The 27,244-nt window shown below is 38.8% G+C and overlaps 1 protein-coding gene across 1 annotated transcript in view; it reads left to right on the top strand.

The window, feature by feature from the left end:
- The first annotated feature begins 648 nt into the window (after window positions 1–648).
- The window catches only part of GRPR (gastrin releasing peptide receptor), a 135,079-nt gene continuing 108,483 nt past the window's right edge, over window positions 649–27,244 (top strand). Inside the window, exon 1 of the mRNA XM_058186014.1 lies at window positions 649–1,442. Coding sequence (XP_058041997.1) covers window positions 1,027–1,442 — 416 coding nt within the window. The 5' untranslated portion in view covers window positions 649–1,026. The remainder of the gene's footprint in view (window positions 1,443–27,244) is intronic.

Below are 27,244 nucleotides of genomic sequence, written 5' to 3'. Positions count from 1 at the left end.
TGGGGCACCAGTTGTAGTAATTGCAGTAAATTCTGCCCTCCCCCAAGCAACACTGGCCAAATAAACAGATGTGAAATTCAGCTTGTTTGCTGGACAGCACTTATGTCCTATTCACTGGGGTTTACTCCTTCATAAGTTGCTGGATTCTCATCATTTCTGGCCCTACTAGATGGAGCTGATAAAAACTAGAGTTTAACAATATTAGGAAAATCAGTTTTCCTTCCACGGTTATATATCATTTGCATTATTAAACTGAATACACAGAGCCTTTTCTTAACTCACATTTCTAAAATAAGGCATCAACTATTTTTTCTTTCTCTTTTCCCCTAAACCAGAGGCAAAAGTCTGAGGCTTTTTTCACAGATGTATCCTTCAGAGAAATATTAGAACAAAAATATTCCAAACAGATTCTGACTCTATTTGGTGGGGCAATGATGAACTTGTCCAGTAGGTGGCTGGCATCCTCCAAAAAATAGGCAGGAAATTTCCTACATCTATTAAATATATATCCATTGAAGGAAGCTTGCAATATTGTGTGAAGTAAAGCAAGCAGTGCTGACGTCCCAGAGATCCTGCCTCTAGCATTTGTGTGTTTAAAAGAGCTGCTTCGTACTTTTGCTGTAAACACAGCCTACAAATGCAGGCTGAAAAGACGAGGCAGGCAGCAACGACCAATTGTTCTTGCATAATGTGATATATATATTTTGGCAGTGAAAGCTGCGTAGATTTTGCACCTGGATAGCTTTGCATCGATGGCATCTTTTGCTCTTGAAAAACTAGGAAAATATTTCTTCACCACCATTCTAATTAACTGACAAAGAGAAGAATTTTGGAAATGAAACTAGGTTGACACTTGCTCATTTGGATGAGCTTATTTATTATAAGTGTCTTTCCTTTCATGATAAGCAATATCACATATACCCACTTCTGTCAATAGTTACTGAGGAGAAGGGAAACAATTCAAAACAATTTGCTCATGCTTTTTCCTTTTAAACTGAACATCCATTTCCTAGCCAGATCCCAAGAATGGCTGAGGACTGCATTTTTCTAGATACAGAACTCAGTGACTTTATTCTTTGTAATGTCTCTACTGATCAACATACAAATTTCTCTTTCTCGGGTGAGGACTTGTTTTATTACAGATTCCTATATGCAATTCCAGCTATTTATGGGATCATCATTTTGATTGGGCTAATTGGCAATATCACCCTGATTAAAATATTTTGTACAGTAAAGTCCATGAGAAATGTCCCCAATTTGTTCATTTCCAGTCTGGCTTTTGGAGACTTGCTTCTTTTGATCACCTGTGTTCCTGTGGATGCCAGCAGATATTTGTCTCCTGAATGGCTTTTTGGTCGAGTTGGATGTAAACTTATTTCTTTTATCCAGCTTACTTCAGTGGGGGTGTCAGTTTTCACCCTCATGGCTCTTTCTGCAGACAGGTAAGTGCCTTTTTGAACATCTCTTGAGATTCAGTCGTATTATCTGAAGGCAAACATTGGTTGCAGTTTTAACATGGCTGAAACGTAATCAAGAAATTATAATGAGAAGCCAAGAAAATCATGCTTAGTATCACTTAAAGCTACATATGAAACATGGTAAGATAGTTAACTTTCCAAAGGGATGGCTGTGATATCTTCGAACTTCAGTAATCTTTTTTTGTGCTGAATCATTATTATAATGAAATTTGATACAAGTTTATTCAAAGTGAACTCTTTGAATTCAATGGGATTTATATACCTAAATGTATAGATTTAGAGTTGCTGCTTTAAACTGCTTTTAACATTTGAAATCAATGCAAATAATGTTTAACACTTGATAGGCCTACAGGTAGAATATTATTTATTCATTTCATTTTTTAATTAAAAATTCAAGAAATATTCTAAGCATGTTTGTAATATTTAAAATGTGTTGTATTGAAAAAATAAGGTTTTCTAGTGATAAATCTATTTAAGATAATTTACAATTAACACATTTGTAGTTTCTATTTCTTTTTGATGAATTGAGGTAAAACACAGGTTCAAAACCCATATTTATTTATTTTTTCTGCAAATCTTAGGAGTTTAATGAAACACCTTCATTGTCACAGAAGGAACAGCTTTATTTGGTGCTAAATCCTTTTGCTTCAAGTATTTAGAATGATGGTACAGAACAAAAAAGAGCTTTGCACAGGTTTTTAAATTAATAAATTCTATGCATGTTACATAGGGCTCCCTTAGATGGGCTGAATATCTGTTTATATATGGAAGTCAGGGATCTTCTGATTAAGCTTTTCCAATATGATGCCTTTCAGACTAAAACATATTTTACTGGTAGTCCTCAACTTACAGTCATAGATTTAGTGACTGTTCAAAGTTAAATAGCACTGAAAAAAGGGACTTATGACCATTTTTTCAAATTTATGACCATTGTAGCATCCCCATTGTCACATGATCAAAATTTGGATGCTTGACAACTGGCATGTATTTATGACAATTGCAGTATCTTGGGGTCATGGGATTGCCTTTTGTGACCTTCTGACAAGCACAGTCAATGGGGAAGCCCAGGGGTGGGTTCTAAATTTTTTTACTACCGGTTATGTGGGCGTGGCTTATTTTGTGGGCGTGGCTTGATGGTCATGTGACACTGGGTGTGGCTTGGTGGTCATGTGACTGGGTGAGAATGGCTTGGCAGTCATGTGACTGGGTGGGCATGGCCAATAACAATAAATAAAAAAAATAATAAACAAAGTATACAAAACAATAAGAGGAAGCAAAAACCAACTTTCACACTTTACACCCACACAACACAACACAACTGACACACACACAATGTAAAAGCAGCTGCACTTCATCACTTGTCCCTGCAAGAAGCAGGAACTTCACACAGCCACAAAAAACTCAAAAACCAACTTTACACTTTATACACACACAACACAACACAACACAACTGACTCACTCACACACACACATAAAATGCCACATACAGCTTTGTGAGATTTTGTGTGTTTGTGCAGTTAGAGTGAAACACTACAGAAACACACCAAATCTCAGAAAGCTGCACAAATATTTTATTTTATTATTTTATTTTACTTATATTTTTTAGATCAGGGGTCTCCAACCTTAGTAACTTTAAGGTTTGTGGACTTCAACTCCCAGAGTTCCTCAGCCAGGCAAGCCTTAAAGTTACTAAGGTTGGAGACCCATTTTAGATAAAAGCAGCTAAATTTAAAACTTCCTTAACTTTTAATTGCTGTTTAAAAACCCAACTCCTTAAAAAAAACCCAATTAACTATTTTTCAATAGTTTACTTACCCAATTGAGGCAGGCAGATTGAGTTGCTCACCGAGGAGATGGATGGCAGCAGGCAGGCAGGCAGGCAGGCAGGCAGGCAAATTCAGTTGCTAGCTGATGCAACTGATTGCAGAAGCCAAAGGAAAGCATGGCTTTGCAGCCTGAAAGGAGCAATAATTAGGTAAGTGAGGGAGGGGGCGATTGGGTGGGCATGGGTGGGGGCTGTTGTAAGAGGTTGTAAAAAAGTGATTTTAAAAGCCTGTGATGATCAGGAAATTCATCTGGGATCACCAGAGGAAAAAAGATTTTAAAAGGCTCCTCTGACGATCCCATGAGGCTTGCCTTTAAGAAGCCCAGAACTTCTTAAAAGGATTTTTTTTCTGCAAGCTCTTCGGCTGAAGAGCTTGTAGAAAACATGTTTTTTAAAGGTTCTGGTGATCAGGCAATTCAGCTGGGATTGCCAGAGGAGCCTTTTAAAACCTTTTGTTTTTACAACCTCTTCGGCCAAGGGAACCAGTTCGGGGGCATGGCCAGCTGGGCATCATTACTGGTTCTGTGAACCTGGCCAGATTTTTGCCACCGGTTCTTAAGAACCAGTCAGAACCGGTAGCAACCCACCACTGGGGAAGCCAGATACATTTAACAACTGTGTTATTAACTTAACAACTGCAGTGATTCACATAAAAACTGTGGCAAGAAAAGTCTTAAAATGGAACGAAACTCCCTTAACAATTGTCTTGCTTTTGGTCATAAAACAAGGATTACCTGTATTTATTATATTTATTTGTTTATTTATTAAACAAATATATATAGTTGCCCAATTCTAGTGACTTCAGGTGGCTTACAAACCTTCCATTCTTTCTCTCTATAGGATATCTTACTGGGGATGATGGGAGTAATACCCATATGGAAAGCACCTATGCCTCCTGTTTATCCATTGTTTGTCTTATTATCATTGAAATGAGCTTCAATTCAGTTATTCAACTGGAGCCACTTTCTCTTGCTCAGGGAATATGTTAGGTTGGAACACTGTGTGCAAGGCAGCTACTAAGAAAGAATTAGGACTAATCTGAAGTTTGTGGTTGTCTCGGCTCCAGGATGGGCCACATGCCATTTTCAGAAGGCTTTAATGGATAATCTCATGTCCTGCATACCTTTAGCATGCTGGAAAGGTGATCTCCACTGAGTTTTTTTCCCTCTGCCTAAAAAGCAATGTTTAGCTGGCATAACTGGACCAATCCAGTCCATCTGCTGAACTACCTTTTATCTTAAATAAATGCCCCTGTACCAGTTGGCTGGTGTATGCTCTAGTGCTTTTGGCCTTCAATGGCTATTTTGTACTGGGCTGTCTGCCAGGAAAAGCTGGACTTTGTAATTCAAGGGAGAAGAAGAACTGTAAATATGCTCTGGCTTTTTGTTTGTTTTTAATCTGTCCTCAAAAGACACCCCACGATCGGGGAAGTAATTATTGCTTGCTTTTCTTGTGTGCATTGCAGGAGAAAAGGAGCACATTGGGAGCTAGGTGAATCCAGAAAAAAAAAAGTGGGTGTCACAGTAGCCAAAATGATGGAAGGAACTGAAATATGTGAAAAGATTTCTTAAGCCAACTTCATTTCCAGTTGGCCTACACAGAGGAGTCACAGAACTCCTTAGTCTTCTGCAAATTTTGACCTTCTCTGTAGGCTGATTTCAAATGTATTTATTAACTTGGAGAGGCATCTTAGTCAACGCGATTTATGAAGAGAATTGAGCCTTCTATTTCCAGAAATTCAGCATCATTGAAAGTACTAGTTTTAACTGTATGAAAAGGAATTCTGGCAAAACTGTACTAATGTTGATAGTGCAGGATCTTATATTGGAAGCAAAATTCCCTTGGGTCTGTATTCTAAATTGCTTTGCATAAACTGATGCCACTAGAGAATTAGAATTAAGAATACAGTTCAGACAGAGTTTTCAAAAGACATTCTTGTATAAGAGAATAAAATGGATATTATATGCATATAATAATGTTAGATACACTATGGACAAAAAAAGAAATGAAAAACTGGATTTGAATTAACATAATCATACATTTATTTGTGGAATTTATTTTTCAAGAATTGCAAAAATAAAATGGGGAAGAGATATGCTATAGATGTGTTTATGATGACCCTTTTGCAAATTCCTCACTGAATTTATAAAGAGTTACAGATTGTGCATTAAACCATATTTTTATGCATAGATCATACTAGAGGGACTCAAATGAGGACAGAATATGCAAACAATAACCGCCACTTCAAAATCAAAAATATTGAATTATTTTGCAAGCAAAGAAGTAAGCAAGAAAAATGTAGGAGATAAATTGCAAAAAATGAAAAAAAACATTATTTATATATTAATATGTAATAAAAAGTCTAATATTAGAAACTCAGGTTCAACATAAGTAAGCTTATAAATAAAATGGAATTTTACTCTGGGAATTAAAAAAATAATACTAAACAAAAACAAGAAGTATGATTAAAAGTCTCTTAATCACCACAGCAGAACTGATAAATGTCAGGCACTGTCATATGTTTCACTTAACAAATCGATTGCTTAATAAATGAATTCATTTATTTATCAAATTTACAATCTCACAATACACGACTCTGGGCGGCTTAGAACCACTGAATCACATCAGATTTTAAAAAAAACAGTCAATACAAAAATATAAAATCCAGTTTAAAATAAAAACTATAAAAACAAATATATCAACCCTTGGCAAAGGGAGGAAAGAATGGGTACCTAGCAATTGAGCCATCTGAATATATCTCTGATTCCCTGGGAGCCCCAGGCCTGATTACATATCTAGGTATTGAGGGCCTCCTGGTGTATGGATGGAACTAATCTAATTTGGGGAGTGGAATAAAAAAGGTGCCATGGCAGAGAAAGCATATCTCTGGAGAGTCCCAAATGTAGGTCCTTAGCCAATGGTACTCATAGCATGCCTACTCTAACGGATCTAATGAGGTGAGTTATTGTACCCAGGGAGAGGCAGTCTCTCAGATATCCCAGATATCTCAGATATCCCAGATATCTCAGATATCTCAGATATCCCATGCCATGCAGGGCTTTAAAGGTCAAAATCAGCACCTTGAATTAGTCCTGGAAACAAACTAGCAAACTGCAGAGCAGAGGGATAATGTATGCTGTTCTAGGATTGCACATAATTTCCCACACCATTGCATTCTGTACCAGCTGAGGCTTCCGGATACTTTTCAAGGACAAAATCTTGTACAGCAATTTGCAGTAGTTCAATCTGGAGATGACAAGGCCATGATCCAGGAATAATAGTTGCCAGTTCTAGTTGTGATTTTAAACCAAGGATTGTACATCACTGTTGAGCTGTCAGTAAACTGTGAACAGCCCCTGTCCTCATATTTACAGTCTAAAAAGATATGCAGGAATGAAGATGGGAGAAAATGAAATACTTGATATACAATAATCACACAATCATTTTTATATTGTATTATTGCCCTGTACTCATTTCCTATTAAAACTCTTTAAAACTTATCATTTATATATTTATATTACTAATATTGTACTTTTCTTCTGAGAGCACAATGTGGTATATCTAGTATCTTGACATGGCATTGCCAGTATCTAAGTATGGCATATCCTATTATGCCAGGTGATGGAGAAAAAGGAAGAAAAAAGCAAGGCATTTAAGGGAGGCCAATGAATGGTGCTACTTAATGCTTTTGAAAGAGAGTAACTTTCTAATTCAGCGATTTGGGTCTAAGCTATGCATATACAGATGTGAGCAAGGGAAATATCTCTTGAAAGGATAAAAAGAGGGATTACCTTTTGAGGAGAGAGGCAGGATGCCAGAAATCAGTTACCTCTCTTCTCTATCAATAGAAGATCAATGTTGAAAGCACCTGTTTGGTAGTGTACACACAGAACAAAATCAATATTGTGAAGCTGTAAAAACGTCTAGGAGTTTGCTTTTTCAGACATTTCTCAATTTGATTACTTCCTGCTTTGAAGCTACTTTATTGACTTCGCTTTCAAAGCACTATTGAGTGCTTTTAAGGTTTCTATTGCAAAACTGTTATCTATGGAGAACTTACACACATGCAGCAGCTAGATTATGATGTGCCAAAGCAGCTAATACAAGAAATTAGAGGATGAGCCTACAATTGTTGACAACAAAAAATAATCTGTACTTCCAACAAAAGGCCAACATCCAATGAGGGAGCAAAGGATTTTAGAAACAAACCACTGGTTTAAAAACTAGTGCCATCAACAGAACTTTGGCTTCCTAGACCATGGTCTGCATTACATATATGAAGGGCTATTGGCAAGGGATGGAGTGAATCTCACAAGAACTGGAAAGAATATATTAAAAAAACAACTGACTCATCTTATCAAAAGGACTTTAAACTAAAATTGAGGTGAGGGGGAGCCAATCTTCATGACCTTTAGAACCTTAATTAAGATTTAATTTAATTTAATTTAATTTAATTTAATTTAATTTAATTTAATTTAATTTAATTTAATTTAATTTAATTTAATTTAATTTAATTTAATTTAATTTAATTTAATTTAATTTAATTTAATTTAATTTAATTTAATTTAATTTAATTTAATTTAATTTAATTTAATTTAATTTAATTTAGAATCAATAAAAAGCTTCAATCCAAAAAAAAAATCCCTCTGGAGAAGAAACAAAAAGGGCTATGTAGCAAATTTCAAAAACCACTACAGAAATATATGCAATCAAATAAAAACTAAATGCACCAATTACCACACCAAGCAAGAAGAAGACCTCTTGTGCACGAATTCCAATCGTGCTTTTTATAATTATGTGAACAACAAACTTAAAGACTCGAGATCCATCCCACCACTAAAAGATTCTAACGACAAAGATGAAACAGTTAAAGCAAACCTCTTCAACACATTCTTTGGCACAGTTTTTGTTAACAGTAATGACTTATACCTGACATTTCCCAATTGTACCAACAATGAGTACAACAACCAAATAGATTTCACAGAAGATAATGTTGAAAAAGCTCTTCACAAACTGAAACCATCCCTATCTATTGGATCTGATGGACTATGTGCATACTTCTTAAAAAAGTTTTCCACTAACATAGCAGAACCCCTAAGCATAATCTTTGAAAAAGCTTTCACGATCAGTTCCCTTCCCAAACTTTGGTCACCTGCCACGGTCATCCCTATCTTCAAAAAAGGAGACCCCAGCCTAGTTGAAAATTACAGACCTATCTCTCTTTGCTGTGTCACCTGCAAAGTAATGGAATCTATCATCAACCAATCCATTACCCTCCATCTAGAAACAAACAACCTACTATCTAATAAACAATTTGGTTTCAGAAAAAAAATTATCCTGTAATTTACAACTTCTGCACTGCAAAAACATATGGACTACAAATCTTGATCAGGGCAAAGTAATAGATGCAATTTATGTAGACTTCTGTAAAGTGTCTCTGTGGTGCATGACAAACTTCTCCTAAAACTAAAATCCTACAGCATCTCCGGACCCCTCCACAATTGGATAACAGCGTTCCTGTCAAACAGACAACAAGTGGTCAAAATAGGCAGTGCCCTATCAAATCCCATTCCTGTCAATAGCGGCATTCCCCAAGGCAGCGTTCTTGGACCAACACTCTTCATATTATACATTAATGATCTCTGTGACCATATTACAAGTAATTGTGTTCTCTTTGCTGACAATGTCAAACTATTTAACACTGCCAACAATACAGCTATCCTCCAAAAAGACCTTGACTTTTTACCTGAATGGTCAAAAACTTGGCAACTCCAAATTTCAACCAGCAAATGCTCTGTCTTACATATTGGAAAAAAGAACCTAAACACTAAGTACAAGCTTGACGGACATTACCTTACTGATGACCCCCCCACCCTGTTAAAGATCTTGGAGTTTTCATATCAAATGATCTAAGTGCCAAAGCCCACTGTAACTACATTGCAAAAAAGGCCTTAAAAGTTGTAAAACTAATCTTGCGCAGCTTCTTCTCCAAAAACACTATACTACTAACCAGAGCATATAAAACATTTGCTAGACCAATTCTCGAATACAGCTCACCTGTCTGGAACCCACACCTCATTTCGGACATTAATACAATTGAGCGTGTCCAGAAATATTTTACAAGAAGAGTTCTCCACTCCTCTGAATATAACAAAATACCTTATGCTACCAGACTTGAAATCCTGGGTTTAGAAAATTTAGAACTACTCCGCCTTCAACATGACCTGAGTTTAACTCATAGAATTATCTATTACAATGTCCTTCCTGTCAAAGACTACTTCAGCTTCAATTGCAACAATACATGAGCACACAATAGATTTAAGCTTAATGTTAACCGCTCCAATCTTGATTGCAGAAAATATGACTTCAGTAACAGAGTTGTTAATGCTTGGAATACACTACCTGACTCTGTGGTCTCTTCCCAAAATCCCCAAAGCTTCAACCAAAAACTATCTACCATTGACTTCACCCCATTCCTAAGAGGTCTGTAAGGGGCGTGCATAAGAGCATAAACGTGCCTACCGTTCTTGTCCTATTGTTTCCTTTCCTTTCATTAATCTAATTCCAAGCAAAAACCACTAGATTATCAATCAAATAAGGAGGAATGGAGTAAAGAGAAAAAAAGAAATAAAAAAGAAAAATATGAAGAAATAGAGAGTAATGGAATGGATGGAAATTCCAGTTACAAAGTAGGAAATATAACAAACATACCTAAGACCCATAGAGGATTCAAACTCCTATGCACTAATGCTCAAAACAAACAAGCTGAACTTGAAGTATTGGTACATGTAGACAGATATGATATGTTGCCATTACTGAAACTTTGTGGGATGAAACGCATGACTGTAATATACTGATGGAAGGATACAGACTATTCGAAAGAAATAAACCTAACAAAAGAGGAGGTGGAATTGCATTATATATAAAAGATCACTACAAAACCAAGGATGAAAACCTCCTAGAATCCGTATGGGTCAATATACCGGTAATTTTTTTAAAAAATGACATTGCTATAGGTGTATACTACAGGCCAGCCAACCAAGCAGAAGAAATAGATGTACTCTTTGCTAATTAATTAACAAATGTATGTAGGAAACATACCACAGCACTAATGGGAGACTTTAATTACTCTGTTATCAACTGGGAGACAAACTCTGCAGCAAGTGAGAGATTGAACAGATTCCTCTCTTTTTGGAGTGTAACCGTTGTGGCATTATCTTTGCCATACATACTAAAATAAACAAAAAGTATCATATATACCTTGCTACTCATATACATTTGGTCTATTCAGTATTTACATATATAAAGACATCATTTTTCTATCTATATTACTCATATGTTTGTCTTATCCTCTTTCATTCTATTGTAGTTACATACATACCCTTAGTTCTCCATTCTATAAGTTCTAGTCAGTTCATATTTTTCATCCCTCCTTTCCATTCTAACCATTGATAAAATTTGTTCCATATCTTATAATAATCTGACTTGCCTTTATTTTTCAATTCCAATATTAATTTGTCCATTTCTGTACATGTCTAAAAAATTTTGATCACTTCATCTTCTAGGGGGATTTCCTTATTTTTCCAATTTTGGGCAAAAATCATTCTTGCTGCTGTTATAATATATATTATTAAGTAAATTACCCCTTTACTATATTTCCCATTTATAATTCCCAATAGGAATAGTTCTGGTTTATATTCTATTTCTTCTCCAATTTCTTCTGTCAGTCATAAATGAATTTTCCACCAATACTCCTTTGCTTTTTTACATGACCGCCACATATGATAATAGGTGCCTGAATCATGATTGCATTTCCAACATTTTGGTGATAAATTTCTAAACATTTTTGCTAATCTTGCTGTTGGAAGTTGCCACCTGTAGAACGCTTTGTATAAATTTTCTTTATACGGTATTGCCAATGTTATTTTCCTATGTTTCCCTATAATTCTTGCCATTTTTTCAGTTGTATGTTGTACCCAAAATTTATTGCCCATGCCACCATCATTTCTTTGACCTGCTCTTCTTCCATCCTATAATCCAATAAGAATTTATAAATTTTCTTTACCAATTTATCATTTGTCCCCAGAAAGATCTTATCTATTATTATTAATTGCCTGTTAATGCCCTACTCTTTCATGTCTTTCAAGTAACATGATTGGATCTGTAAATAGGACCACCACTCCAAATCTACCCCTTGTTCTTTTAATTCTTGCCTCAACTTCAGTCTCCCTTCTTCATTTATTATATCCTTATATGTAACATATTTTCCCTGATTGATGAGGTTTGGTAACAGATTCCTAACCAGCTTAGCTGATAATTACCAAAAGGTAGAGGAGGGAACTAGAGGAAAAGCTATACTGTACCTAATTCTTACTAATAGAGAAAAAGTGATAAAGGGAATTGAAGTTGCCAGAACCTTGGGCGAGAGTCACTACATCATACTGGAACTGAACATAACACAAACACAAGCAATAGAATATAATCCAAAGAGTGTCTTATACTTTAAAAGAGCTGATTTTAACAAATTCAGAGAAAGCCTAAGCAAAATTTCATGGATAAAAATCCTAAACGGGAAAACAACTCAAGAAGTGTGGGAAATATGATCAAAAAAGCCCAGTCCAATACAATATCTCTGAAAAAGAAAATCCAAGAAATCCAAAAAGAAACCAGCATGGTTGCACAAGGATCTATCTGACAAACTAAAAGGCAAAAAGGATAAGTACAAAAAATGGAAAGAGGGATACATAAATAAGGTAGAATATCAGCAGATAGGCAGAATCTGCAAACATGAAGTCAGGACAGCAAAGGCTCAGAATAAACAAAGACTTGCAACAAAACTCAAAGATAATTAAAAAAAGTTTCTGTCAACATATAAATAACAAGAAAAAAGTCAAGGAAACATTCAGTCCACTAAAGAGAGAAGATGGCAAAGAAGTAACAGGCAGTGGTGGGCTGCTACAGGTTTGGACTGGTTCAGGCAAACCAATTGTTACGATTCTGCACAGTTCAGGGAACTGGCAAATCCCACCATAAAATTTGTCAGTACCTTCTGGTGCAACATACGACCCCATGCCCAGTCACCAAATACAGCTTGGCCAAAATGCTGATGGGACGGCGACTCCGGACAATCTTAGACCGACTGCCCCCTAGTTTCAGTCCTGAATCACCCCGGAATACTGGTCACTGAAGCAGAACATTTGTGGTGGGGGACCCTATCTATGCCCAAAACTATGGGACTGACACAAAGTGGCTACCCGGACAAATAATCCAACTAACTGGGCCCTACTCTTATAGGGTCCAGCTTGACGATGGATGCATTTGGCGCAGATATATAAACCAGCTGCGGCAGAGAATCACAGGGGTGGCCGATCCACACCCTGGGAGAAATAAGTCAATCAAAATGACAGAAATACCTCCAGGGGGCTCGCCGGCCCAGCCTGGAATGAACCAGGCTCCTGCACCCAAATAGATCTTGCTGGCAGACTTACCGGAAGAATCAGGCCTTCCATCATCGCCCAGGCCCCCATTCAGTCCAAGTGTGCAGTCTCCAGCCATTCCGGAGGACAGTAGTCCAACTCGTCCTCCGCCGATGACCACCCCTGAACTGAGAAGATCTGGGCGGAGCTGACATCGCCCAGCGTATTTATCAGACTACGCATTCACCATCCGGGGGATAAAGGGTGTAAAGTCCTCACTGTTATGATTCAATCCACGTCTGCCCTGTTGCTGGTCTTCGCTGATTGGCTAAGACGCAAGTGTTGTGGTCAGTCAGCAGCCTACTGAGTTGGCAACGGAGTTGGACAGCGATGAGGCTGAGGTGAGGCCAGGGCCATCGGGAAGTGAGTTGAGGACTCCAGAGCCTCCAGAGCCTGATAGTAGTGAGGCAGAGGAACAGGAGGAGCTTGTTCCTAATGCACGCATGAGAAGAGCTGCCAGAAGGCAAGAGCAGCTCAAGCAGAGAGGACAACTTGGGAGTAGGGCCAAGAGATGATTGGTCCCTCCCATAAGGCTTAAAACAGACCAGCACCGGCATTTGAGCTTTGCCGGAAAACAACATTGTAGCTGCATCTTCTGCTTCTTCTGCTTTGTATACATCTTTGTTTTTGTGGTTTCTGGATGTTTGCCAGGAAGGGCCTTTGGCAGTTTGCCTAATTGGACTAAGGTTTGTGAGATAACTGAGGAATTTGTGTTGGGAGGCATTTGTTTTACTTTGAGTTGAATGATGCTGGGAATGAAGTAATTCCCAGCTGTTCGAATAAAGTTTGTTTTCCACAGACTAAGTTTATTACTACCTACTTGGGCCTGGGTCACAACAGCGAGTAAGCCAAACAAGCAGGAACCTGCAGCTCTCCTATTGGTTCTTCCAGCCTGACAGCTCTCTATTTAAGCAGCTGTCAGGCAGCTACTGTTGTCAAAGTTCCAGCTCGTGCAAAGTTTCCTTGCTCTGTTAGATATTACTGGTTAGCAATAAACAGGTTGTGTTTAACTAACTTAGCCTCAGACTCTCCTTGCCCGGTTCTCCATATAGAACACATCCCAAAAGAGAAAAAGACTCCAGCACCTCTCCACCAATAATCAGCACTCAGCTCAGCGTAGATTATCTTTAAGGTTAACTTCAAACCAACAATCAAGTAAGCAATGCCCCAATCAAGAAACTGACAAAGAAACCAACAGCAAACAGACAGACGGGCAAGACAACCAGAATATAAACTGACAGCAAACTGCTCTCCTTACTAGATTGATGATGTTACCTAGTTAGGGTAATGAAATGTCTGCAAGAAAACAAGCAAGCTCAGAGAGCACCAAAGACCCCTTACACTCACTAGTGGATGAGGTGCTTGGATTTGCACTGTTTCATCTTTCTGACTAAGAGTCATAGCACAAACATCAGAGTGGTCTGAACTGAAAACAGTTCCCAGAGCTATTTTGAATCACACATTTATCCTTCTGCAAAGTTTATGGCATTTGTGAGTATGGGCCAAAGCTTCATTGCATGCACTGTACATAAAGGAATAAATATTTATGTTTACAAAATAGAAATGTCTGGATTGAGTGATTATCCAAAATGCCTACCAATCCCAAGAATGAACCAGATCTTCACTGCCAGAACAAAATAAATATGGAATGAAATTATAATGCCAAGTCCTGTTTCCCATAAACAGTACACTTGGAGAGGGCTATAGATAGAATGATCCATAGGACAATAGAATATCCATGGATAATAGAATTATCCATGGATAGAATTAGCCTTATATGAAAAAGCTATTATTACTATTATTTATTCCTAAATACTATTGTCAGCCCAAAAGTTCAAAACCAGAATAAAAAGTGTCAAGACGCTTACATATAGTATATGATAGTAACATATATGTACCCATTTATAAACACATAGTCATTTTATTTTGTGGCAATATTCCCTAAATAGGTGCCCTGAGCTGAAAACTTCATAATCCTAAGAAAGGATACTCATTGGCCTTGTAGGCTAACAATGATGGTAGTTGTAGTCTAAAAACTTAGAAGGAGACAGTTTGGGGATGCTCCCATTATCCCTGAAAGCACCAAAAAGCTATGCAGTTATACCTTTTCACCAGGGGTGAAATCTAAAAATTTTCCCTACCAGTTCTGTGGGTGTGGCTTAATTGGTGGGTGTGGCTTGGTGGTCAAGTGACCGGGTGGATGTGGCCAATAACGGACCTCATGGGCATTACGGAGACCTGGTTGGGCCCAGAGGGGGGGTTCCCCTTGTTGAGATGTGTCCTCCAGGTTTCCGAGCATTTCATCAGCCGAGGGCCCAAGGTAGGGGTGGTGGGGGGTGGTGGTTGTTATCAAGGAAGATCTAGAGCCGAGGGAGGCCACTGTTCCTCAGATTGCCGGCTGTGAATCCCTTTATGTGCGGTGGGGCCATAGGAATCAGTTGGGCTTGGTGATCGCGTACCTGGCTCCTTGCTGCATGACCACAGCCCTGCCTGAGCTGTTGGAGGTACTTGCCGCTGTGGCGGTTGAGACCCCCAGACTTATAGTCATGGGGGATTTCAATCTGCCATCAGTTGGCTTGTTATCGACGGCAGCTCGGGAGTTCCAGGCTTCCATGACGGCCTTGGACCTGATTCGAGTAAATGATGGCCCTACGCACATGGGGGGAGGCAGGCTGGATCTGATTTATATCTCTGGACAGTGGTTAAATGATCTGGTATTAGATGATTTAGTAACAGAACCAATGTCATGGTCCGATCATTTTCTCCTTCGCCTAGACTTCCGAACCGCCACTCACCATCGCAGGGAGACGAAACCTACACGTTGGTTCTGTTCCAGGCGCCTGATGGACCCTGAGAGGTTCCTAACGGAGCTTGGGCCATTCCCTGAGGATCTGGCCCGCGGCACGACTGAGGAACTGGTCGTGGCCTGGGAACAGGCCGCGGCTGGGGCCTTGGACCGTGTCGCGCCTTTGCGGCCTCTGACCCGGCGCAGATCTCGCCCGGCCCCTTGGTTCTCCGAGGGACTGAGGGAGATGAAACGCCGGAGAAGACGCCTAGAGAGCATCTGGAGGTCCAGTCGCTCCGAAGCTGATCGGACACTAGTTAGGTCCTATTCTAGGACCTACCTAGTGGCAATGAGGGAGGCGAGGCGTTCTTACGCCTCCACCCTCATTGCATCGGCAGATAACCGCCCGGCCACCCTGTTTCAGGTGACTCGCTCCCTCCTTCACCAGGAGGTGCGGGATGACCCTTTGCAGGGACGAGCCGAGGAGTTTAGTGGTTATCTATACGATAAAATCGCTCAGCTCCGGGACGGTCTGGACCGAAATTGGGATGATCCAAGCGAGGGAGAGGAGGCACGTCTTGTTGAGTCCGTTTGGGATGAGTTTGACCCTGTGGCTCCCGAGGACGTGGACAGGTTGTTGGGGAGGCTTCACACCACGACATGTTTACTGGACCCGTGCCCTTCCTGGCTGGTACTGGCCACTCAGGAGGTGACACGAGGCTGGCTCCAGAGGATTATCAACGCTTCTTTGTTGGAAGGGGTTTTCCCTGCCGCCTTGAAAGAGGCGGTGGTGAGACCCCTCCTTAAGAAGCCCTCCCTGGACCCAGCTATTTTGGGTAATTATCGTCCAGTCTCCAACCTTCGCTTTGTTGCGAAGGTTGTAGAGAGTGCTGTGGCACGACAGCTACCCCAATACCTGGATGAAGCTGTCTATCTAGACCCGTTCCAGTCCGGCTTCCGACCAGGATACAGCACGGAGACAGCTTTGGTCGCATTGGTGGATGATCTCTGGAGGGCCAGAGACAGGAGTTATTCCTCTGCCCTGGTCCTGTTAGATCTCTCAGCGGCTTTTGATATCATCGACCATGGTATCTTGCTGCGCCGGTTGGAGGGATTGGGAGTGGGAGGCACTGTGTATCGGTGGTTCTCCTCCTATCTCTCCGACCGGTCGCAGATGGTGTTGACAGGGGGGCAGAGGTCGACCGCGAGGTGCCTCACTTGTGGGGTCCCGCAGGGGTCGATTCTCTCGCCCCTGCTGTTCAACATCTATATGAAGCCGTTGGGTGAGATCATCAGTGGCTTCGGGGTGAGATACCAGCAGTACGCTGATGACACCCAGCTATACTTTTCCACCCCGGGCCACCCCAATGAAGTTGTTGAAGTGCTGTCCCGGTGTTTGGAGGCTGTACGGTCTGGATGGGGAGAAACAGGCTCAAGCTTAATCCCTCCAAGACGGAGTGGCTGTGGATGCCGGCATCCCGATTCAGCCAGCTGCAGCCGCGGCTGACTGTTGGAGGCGAGTTACTGGCCCCAAAGGATAGGGTGCGCAACTTAGGTGTCCTCCTGGATGATCGGCTGTCGCTTGAAGATCATTTGACGGCCGTCTCCAGGAGGGCCTTCCACCAGGTTCGCCTGGTTCGGCAGTTGCGCCCCTTCCTTGATCGGGATGCCCTGTGCACGGTCACTCATGCGCTCGTTACCTCTCGCTTGGATTATTGTAATGCTCTCTACATGGGGCTCCCCTTGAAGTGCGCTCGGAGGCTTCAGTTAGTCCAGAATGCAGCTGCGCGGGTGATAGAGGGAGCTACGCGTAGCTCCCACGTAACACCGCTCCTGCGCAGACTGCACTGACTGCCTGTGGCCTTTCGAGTGCACTTTAAGGTGTTGGTTACGACTTTTAAAGCACTCCATGGCTTAGGGCCTGGGTACTTACGGGACCGCCTGCTGTTACCACATGCCTCCCACCGACCCGTACGCTCTCACAGAGAGAGACTTCTCAGGGTGCCGTCCGCCAAACAATGTCGGCTGGCGGCCCCCAGGGGAAGGGCCTTCTCTGTGGGGGCTCCCACACTCTGGAACGAGCTTCCCCCGAGCTTATGCCAGATACCTGACCTTTGGACATTCCGTCGCGAACTGAAGACACACCTTTTTATTCGCGCGGGGCTAGCTTGAATTGAATTTTAATTTTAAATTTTGTAAATTTGATTAATTTTATATGGGGTTTTTATTTCTTGGCATATTTTAATTTTTTCAGGCTAATTTTAAAATAAGTTTTTTAAATTGCATTTTAATTTGTACATTGTATGTTTTTTTTATTGAAAGAGTTTTAAAAAAAACAAAAACATTTTTCCCCCTTTTTTCCTCCCTCCCTCCTAAAAAACCTCCCTTCCCCCCTCCCTTCCCCCCCCCGGCTTCCCGGGTCAATCACAAGGTATTGTTATACATAAACCAAACATAGAATAAAATTTTCCCTTCCAATCCAATTAACCACATCCAAAGCTTTTCATCTCCCAACCCCCTCCCCATTACATAAAATAACTTTCTAATTATTCGAAGGCAATCTGATATTTCTTAATCTGATATCTATTTTGTAGATAATCAATCCATTTTTTCCATTCAATTAAATATCTTTCCTGCGTATTGTCTTTTAAAAAAGCTGAGATTTTTGCCATCTCAGCCAAATTAATGACTTTCAGTATCCATTCTTCTATTGTAGGTATCTCTTCTTTCTTCCAGTATTGTCCAATCAACAGTCTTGCTGCTGTTATTAAATTCAGAATCAATTTAGTCTCAATCCCTGTACAATCCGTTATAATTCCCAAAAGGAAAAATTGTGGCAGGAACTTTATCTTCTTCTTCAGTACATTTTGAATAATCCACCAAATTCTTATCCAAAAGACCTTAATTTTCTTGCAAGTCCACCAAATATGAAAATATGTAGCATCATCACAATCACACCTCCAACATTTCGCTTGGATATTAGGATACATACATGATAATTTTTTGGGATCTAAGTGTCATCTATAAAACATCTTATAAAAATTTTCCCTTAAATTCTGTGCTTGTGTAAACTTAACATTTCTAACCCAGATTTTCTCCCATGTTTCCAACATTATTGGTTCCTGAATATTCTGTGCCCATTTTATCATACAATCCTTTACCAAATCCTTTTCCGAATCTATTTCAAGCAACACATTATACAATCTCTTTATATGCTCCTGGGTCTGATTTCTAATTTGCTTTATTAAATTTTCCTCCCTTTGCATTATACCAATTTTTTGATCTTCTTTCCATCTAGCACTTATTTGCCCATATTGAAACCAAGTATAATTCCTCCCTTCTTCATTTAATACCTGTAATGATTTTAATTGCAATCTACCTCCTTCAGCATACAAAAGTTCTTTATAAGTAATCATTTCCTGTTTCTGTTCTATATTTATATTCTCTATTGCATGTCTGGGGCATTGTATGTTTTATCTTGCCTGTACACTGCCCTGAGTCCTTCGGGAGAAGGGCGGTATAAAAATCAAATAAATAATAATAATAATAATAACTATAAATAAGAAAAATAATAAACAAAGTACACAAAACAATAAGAGGTACCAAAAACCAACTTTCACACTTTACACACACACAACACAACACAACTGACTCACACACAATGTAAAAGCAGCTGTACTTTCCCCAAAATGGACCCTGCAACAAGCAGGAACCTCACACAGCCACAAAAAGCTCAAAAACCAACTTTCACACTTTACACACATAGAACACAACACAATTGACTCACACACACAAACAAAATGCCAAATACAGCTTTGTGAGATTTTGTGTGTTTGTATAATTAGAGTGAAACACTACAGAAACACACCAAATCTCAGAAAGCTGCACAAATATTTTATTTAATTATTTTATTTATATTTTTTAGATAAAAGCAGCTAAATTTAAAACTTCCTTAACTTTAAATTGCTTTAAAAAAAACATTCCTTAAAAGAAACCCAATTAACTATTTTTTAAACCTCCCCCCCCCCAGTTACTTACCCAATTGGAGGCAAGCAGATTGAGTTGCTCACCGATGAGATGGATTGCAGGCAGGCAGATTCAGTTGCTAGCTGATGCAATTGATTGCAGCAGCCAAAGCAAGGCTTAGCGAGCCCAAAAGAAGCAGCAATTAGGCAATTGCGTGGGCATGGGTGGGGGCTGTTGTAAGAGGTTGTAAAAAAATGATTTTAAAAGCCTGTGATATCAGGCAACTCAGCTGGGATCGCTGGAGGAAAAAAAGCTTTTAAAAGGCTCCTCTGACGATCCCAGCTGATCACCAGAACTTCTTAAAAGGCCTTTTTAACAACCTTTTTGGCCAAAGAGCTTGTAGAAAACATGCTTTTTAAAGGTTCTGGTAATCAGGCAACTCAGCTGGGATCGCCAGAGGAGCCTTTTAAAAGCTTTTTTTTAAAAAAGAGGTTGTTTAAAAAAAGCTTTTAAAGGGTTCTGACAATCCCAGCTAAGCTGCTCGATCATCAAAGGCTTTTTTTTAACTTTGAAAAGCATTTTTTCGGCCAAAGAAAAAATGCTTTTAAAAGAAAAAAAACCTCTGATGATCGCGCAGCTCAGCTGGGGCAGAGGGCAGGGCCAGGGATTTTTGCTACCGAACCACCAGGGGAGCATTTCACCCCTGATCTTCACCTCTAGTAGAGCAGGCAATGCTGCTTATGTGGTAACCCAATGCCTGGAGGCTGTGAAGGTCTGGATGGCGAGGAACCAGCTCTGACTTAATCCTAGAGAGAGAGATGGAGTGGCTTGAGGTTTTTAGCCCCCCTGAATCCAGAGAGGTGTCACATTTGACTTCTGATGGAGTAGCAGTTTCCCAGACACAATTGGTACACAATTTGGAAATTCTCTTAGAATCGGACGTCCCTCTCAAAAGCAGGTGGTAGGTCCAGGGAGCTTTAGACAGATCCATCCTGTGGCAATTAAGCTCATTCCCGGATCAGGAAGACTTGTTCACAGTCTCTTATGTCTTGGTCACTTCCCAGTTGGATGACTGCAATATATGTGGGACAACACTTGAAGATCATCCAGAAATTTAGAATTGCTCCAAAACTGCAGTGGCAGTGGAAGGATTATTTGCAGCTTTGGAGTGAACTGTCATTCGTGTGTTGATGATATCTAATTCTGAAAATTGAAATGAAATGAAAATGGAAGTAAAGGTGTTAATGTTGATACATGAGCTCCCGGGTTTGGTATATGTCCACTCATATTCACAGGTAGTTGAGATATGTAGATCTTGTTTGCATTTACAAATAACATTTTTCCTTTGTTTCCTTAACCACTTGTTTCCCTCTTATCCACCTCACCAAGCGATTTTTAAGCAATATGCCTGGCTTTTTATCTGCTTATGTCCTTGCTTCATCTTTAGTTATGGCTGTTTCAGCCTAGTCTCAAAATGGGAAGAAACAAGCTCAAACCTAATAAAGGCAAGATTGAATTGTTAATAGTTTTGCGGACTGTGGGAATTAATGGGATGTGTTCTGAATGAGGTTGCATCCCCTCTTCTGAATCAGATTTGTGCCCAAGGATCCTCCTCAACTGGTCATTGATGTTGGACAGCAGTATAATATTGGTGGCAAAAAGAAGTTTTGGTCTACTTCGGGTATATAAACTGGGTTCATTCTTGCCTGGAGGAGACCTGGCTGAAGTAACATAGGGTACTAGTGATTTTAGATTACTGTTAGGCACTTTTTAATAAGGTAGTTTGAAGATAATATAAAAAATGCAACTGGTCAGAAACTGTGATGTGTAGGAGTTCCCATGTGTATTCAGGTCAAAATTGCTATAATTTCTAGCCCAATTAATGGTGCTCATGATGGGTTTAAAAGTCTTTAATAACTAAGGCAGAAGTGGGTAATCCATGAATCATGTGCTGTATATTTTCCAAAACTAATATTTTGCTACAATTTCTTCTCTTATTATTATTTGACTTATATCGCCACCCATCTCATATAACATTCTGGGTACCTCACAGCAACAACAAAACAAATGTATGTGAGAAACAACAAAGAAAACCAAAATCTATAATGCAAGAAACAGCTCTCCAGCCTCATCCTATCCTTATTCTTAAGGAAAGAGCCAACTTTTTATGACCTTCTGCAAGCATAGAAGTCTGGGGCCTTGCCAACTCTTAGGGGAGGGTATTCCACAGGAGAGGGGCCACTACTAAGAAGGTGCACTTCACCTGGAGTATCTATTTTTTTAAAGTTTTTTTATTTTTTATATTTAAACAAACAATGCATCATTAATCATTCAGTGTGTCATCTGGATACATATTTTATATCCTCTTATTCCTCCTTCATCATTTTCTTACTATATTTCTACCTTACTTTATGTCTTCATTTAATTCATTACAACATTTTCCACAAAATCTTAAATTTATATTAATTTTCATGTATATCTCTTCTCTAACCATTGATAAAATTGCCCCCCATATCCTAAAATACTGATTTTTCCTTTTCTTTAATTGCCAATGTTAATCTATTCATTTCTGCACATTTCAATCCATTTTCCAAGGAAAAATCAGAGTATTTTACTTCTCCCCCCATAGTCATTTTTTCTGCTTTCCAATTTTGTGCAAATACAATCCTTGCTGCAGTTATAATATGTATAATCATATATATATTTTCTTTATATTAGAAATATAGTACTCTGGTAAGATACTCAATAGGAACAGTTAAGGTTTTAAATCAATATGTGTGTGTTTTTTTTTGAAATGTTTGAAATTTATTTTTTAAACATAAAGAAAGAAAACATCAAATCAATTTCATTACAATGTGCTGCATGGGTATTAACATATCTTCCTGTGCATTTACAAAATAAACATCTCTTTCATATGTATATCTTATACTTATCTTTTCTAACATATCTTTCTATCTAACCAATTATAGTATAAGTCCCATATTTTATAATACTGCTTATCTTCTTGCTCTCTAATTTCAAATGTTAACTTACTCATCTCTGCACATTCCAACATTTTTCTAATTATTTCATCTTGCGAAGGTAACTTTTCATTTTTCCAATTTTTTGCAAATACAATCCTGGCTGCTGTAATAATATTCACAATCAAATATTTAATATCTCTAGTATATATCTCAGGTATAATTCCCAAAAGGACTTCTGGCTTAAAGTCAGTATGTTTTTTGATCATGTTTTCCAACCATATGTGGTATTTTAGTCCAATATCTTTTCGCTTCGATGCATGTCCACCACATGTGGTAGTATGATCCAGGTGTCTGATGACATTTCCAGCATTTTTCAGATTTGTCCTTAAACATTCTGGCAATTCTTGTCGGGGGTAAATGCCACCTGTAAAACATCTTATACAAATTCTCTTTGAATGCTGTAGACATCGTCATTTTATAATTATGCATCCACAATTTCTGCCAGGTCTCTAAATCTATCCCATGACCAAAATTTCTCCCCCAAGCAATCATTGTCTCTTTAACGTGTTCTTCCTCTAATTTCACCTCCAATAAATATCCATACAATTTCTTTATCAAGTTGTCATCTGAACCTGTTAAAATCTCATCAAAACTCATTAAATTATTATGAAAGCCTTCTGTTTCAACATCTTTATCATATCTGGATTGTATTTGCAAATATGCAAACCAGTTCATTGTTACACCCTCTGCTTCTAGTTCTAGTTTAGATTTAACTCACCCTTTTCATTCAACAATTCATTGTATCTAACAATATGTTACTTTTTAAATGTTATTGAGTATGAGAATGCCTCAATAGGTGAAACTCACATTGGAATTTTTAAAAAGTGACTTTTCTTAATCTTCTCCCAACAACGTTTCTCTGACTATATGTTTTCTAAAATAACCCCGTATTTTAGCTTGTCCATACCATAAAAAGGTGTGCCATCCCAGCAACAAATCATGGCCTTCCAAAGTCAATATTCTATTATTTCTTAGGTTATCCATTCTTTAATGCACATCAAATTCGCTGGTTGATAATACAATTCCCAATTAGGTAGCCCAAAACTGCCTCTAACTCTCTTGTCTTGTAATAGTTTTATTTTTATCCTTGCTTTTTCCCCATGCCAAATATATTTCATCATCACTTTGTTCAACTCCACAAAGTACCCTCTAGACAATTTAATAGGTATAGTCTGAAACAAATACAAAATTCTAGATAATATATTCATTTTAATTGTTGATATTCTTCCCAACAAAGACAATTGTAAATGTTCCCACTTAGTCAAATCTGTTTGAGTTTACCATAGTTATTCTCTTTTAACGTGCTACATCTTGGGGTAAGATGTATCCCCAAATATTTAACTTTATTTGCAATCTGCATCCCAGAACGTTCTACCAACTCACTTTTTTGCTTCATCAACATATTTTTTGTCAAAATTTTCCTTTTGTCTCTGTTAATTTTCAAGCCTGTCACTTTCCCATATACATCAATTCTTTCTATCAAGCAAATTATAGATTCTAATGGGTCCTCAATAATAAAAACGAAGTCATCAGCAAAAGCTTGAAGTTTATATTCTTCCTTCTGAATTTTCATGCCTTTTATTCCCCTTTCCTCTCTAATATTTCTATTCAATACTTCCAAGGTCAACACAGACAGCAGCGGTGACAGTGGGCAGCCTTGTCTTGTGCCTTTTTCAATTCGAATCGTGTCCGTCAATTCATCATTTATCATTATCTTGACTGACTGTTTATAGTATATTGTTTCTATTGCTTTAATAAATCTTTCACCAAAACCCATTTGCTTCAATTGTAGGAAGATAAAGTGCCAGTTGACGTTATCAAATGCTTTTTGTGCGTCTAAAAAAATTAACACCATTTTTTTTTCGGGATGAGCCTCATAATATTCTAAGGTATCCAAAACTATTCTCATATTGTTCTTAATTTGTCTTTTAGGCAGAAATCCATTTTGATCCGGATGTATAAATTCATTCAAATATCTTTTAAGACGTTCTGCAAGTATTAAAGCAAAGATTTTATAATCTGAATTCAACAGGGATATAGGTCTATAGTTTTTAACTTGATTTAAGTCAGAGTCCTCTTTCGGAATCTGTCCAGGTCTCGGGTATTTTACCTTTCTGAATCACTTCATTCATAACCTCTAGAAGTGGGAGGCCTAGTTGTTCTTGAAAAGCCACGTAATATTCAACTGGCAGTCCATTAGGGCCTGGAGCTTTTCCCTTTTTTTGTTTTTTCAGTGCTTGTGTTAATTCCATCATTGTTTTATTTCCCTCCAACATAACTTCAGTATCTTTAGGAATCTGGGGTAAATTTGCTTTATTCAAATATTGCTTCACGTTGTCCTTATCAATTCCCTCTTTTTTATATAGTTGTGTCGTGTCCCACTCCTCCGCTAACGGCCGGGTCGGGAAAGTCCGTATCAAGCGTGCCTCTGCAGCTCTGCCAAAGTCCTATCAGAGTTCTCAAGGCAGGCAGGAGACCAGGAAGTGATTTCAGCAATCCAAGTTAGACTTTGCCTGACTCAGAGAATGCCAGAAAGCAGATCCTTTATATAGGCCATGGGGTGTGGCTCCATGACTCAGCACTTATCCAAGCCTGCCCCTCCCTTCCTTTTGCTGACATTGCCTCTCTACTCTCAGGAAGCATGGATCTCTCCAGCCTCCAGCTGTTGGTAATCTTAGCTCATGACTGGCTTCACATTCTTCAGGCTCACATGCTGTGGGGGAGGGGTTTAGTTGCTCTGTTTGCCTGGGCATGGTGCCAGGACTGGGGGCTGAAAGCACGTCAGGCCCTTCATCTTGCTCGGCCTGTCCGGGCATGGTGCCAGGGCTGGGGGCTGGAGGCATTCCAGGACATTCTTCCGAACTATCAGTGTCTGGCAGGAGATAAGAGGGGCCCGGCTGTGGCAGGGGGAGCGAGCGAGACACAACAAGTTGCGTGTAAAAATTCTGAACAATTTTTTTCTTCTCCTCATTCGTGAATTGAATCTGGCCCTTATGGTCTTCTGATTGTGCAATTCTATGATTTTCTTTCTCTTTTTTAAGTTTATAAGCTAGCCATCTACCTGGTTTATTAGCATTTTCAAAATAATTCTGTTTTGCCCCTTTAATTTTTTGTGCTAACTCTTCCTTTTCAATCAAAGCCATTTTATGTTTAATTAAGTCCATTCTCATTTTGGTATTTATTTTCTCTGGTGATCTTTGTAGTTCTTGCTCACATTTCTTGTAGTCATTTTCTACTATTTTAAAGGACTGGTTTTTTTTACGATTTCTTTTCCTAACATAGTCTATAATCAAACCTCTTGCATATGCTTTCATTGCATCCCAACAATTTTGAATTGAGGTATCTTTCTTTTTATTTTCTTTAAAGAAAAAAGTCAGTTCCTTCTCTAATTTTTGTGAGAATTCTTTATCTTTTAAAATCATCGTATTTAAAGTCCATCTAGATCTTTTCCTTTGGCCTTTCCATATCAGCATCATAGGGCTGTGGTCTGCCCAGGTATTGACTTCTATATCAATTTTTCTTATATTAAAACACATTTCTGTTGTTATCCATATCATATCTATTCTAGACCAAGACAAATGTCTATTTGAATAAAAAGTGTATTGTCTACTCTGTTGATTCCTTTCTCTCCATGCATCCTTTAAGTTCATTTCCTCCACTATTTTAAAGAAAGACTTTGGGAGTGTCTTTCTATTTTGCCTAGTTGTTTTCTGAGTTTTATAGTCCATCTTTACATCGACTACGCCGTTCCAATTACCAAGGATACATTTATTTTCATAGTCCAATTCAACAATCTTTCTGTGAAGTTTCCTATAAATTCTTCTTGATTATCATTCAGAGAGTATATTGCCCCTAAAAGTATTTTTGCATTGTCATCAATTATTTCATCATCAGAATTCTACCATTCTCATTAGAGTATACTAAATTTTCCCTAATAGTCTCTTTTATATATATGGCTATGCCTCTTTTCTTACATTGTGATAATGATGTGTATACTTTCCCCAATTTTGGTTGTGTTAATACTTGTTCATGTTGTTTTTTAATATGAATTTCTTGCAAACATATTATATCCAATTTCAATTTTTCTAATTTGTGAAATTAGAAGGGCCTCTGGTGGCTCATCAGGCTAATGCAGCCTGTTATTAACAGCAACTGCCTGCAATATTGCAGGTTCAAGTCCCACCAGGCCCAAGGTTGACTCAGCCTTCCATCCTTTATAAGGTAGGTAAAATGAGGACCCAGATTGTTGGGGGGCAATAAGTTGACTTTGTATATAGTATACAATTGGATGAAGACTATTGCCTGACATAGTGTAAGCCGCCCTGAGTCTTCGGAGAAGGGCGGGATATAAATGCAAATAAAAAAAAAATACCTTCCTCCTCTTAATTGCCGAATTTAATCTATTAATATTTATTGATATCAATTTCCTCTCCTCCATTTCTATACTTTATACTTAGGGCTTATCACTCTTGTCGATCTAGGTTCACGACGAGGCTTGACTTCAATCGCGCCACCTACCGCTCCTTCTTCTTTTTGTAGTAAGGCCAATAACTCTGACTCTTGGAGTTCAATCAATGAAACTTTAGCACTTGTCTTTCCTTTATCTTTAAGGAATTCTGCATAAAAATCCTTGGCTTTATCTATTGTATCAATTCTATATTTTTGCTGTTGCCATGTAAAAAACAGACCCT

The sequence above is a fragment of the Ahaetulla prasina genome, chromosome 5 (genome assembly GCF_028640845.1).
Source record: "Ahaetulla prasina isolate Xishuangbanna chromosome 5, ASM2864084v1, whole genome shotgun sequence".
In the NCBI taxonomy this organism is placed as follows: Eukaryota; Metazoa; Chordata; class Lepidosauria; order Squamata; family Colubridae; genus Ahaetulla; species Ahaetulla prasina.
Note: the sequence above shows the minus strand (reverse complement) of the source record. Positions and strands in the feature narration are given on the sequence as shown.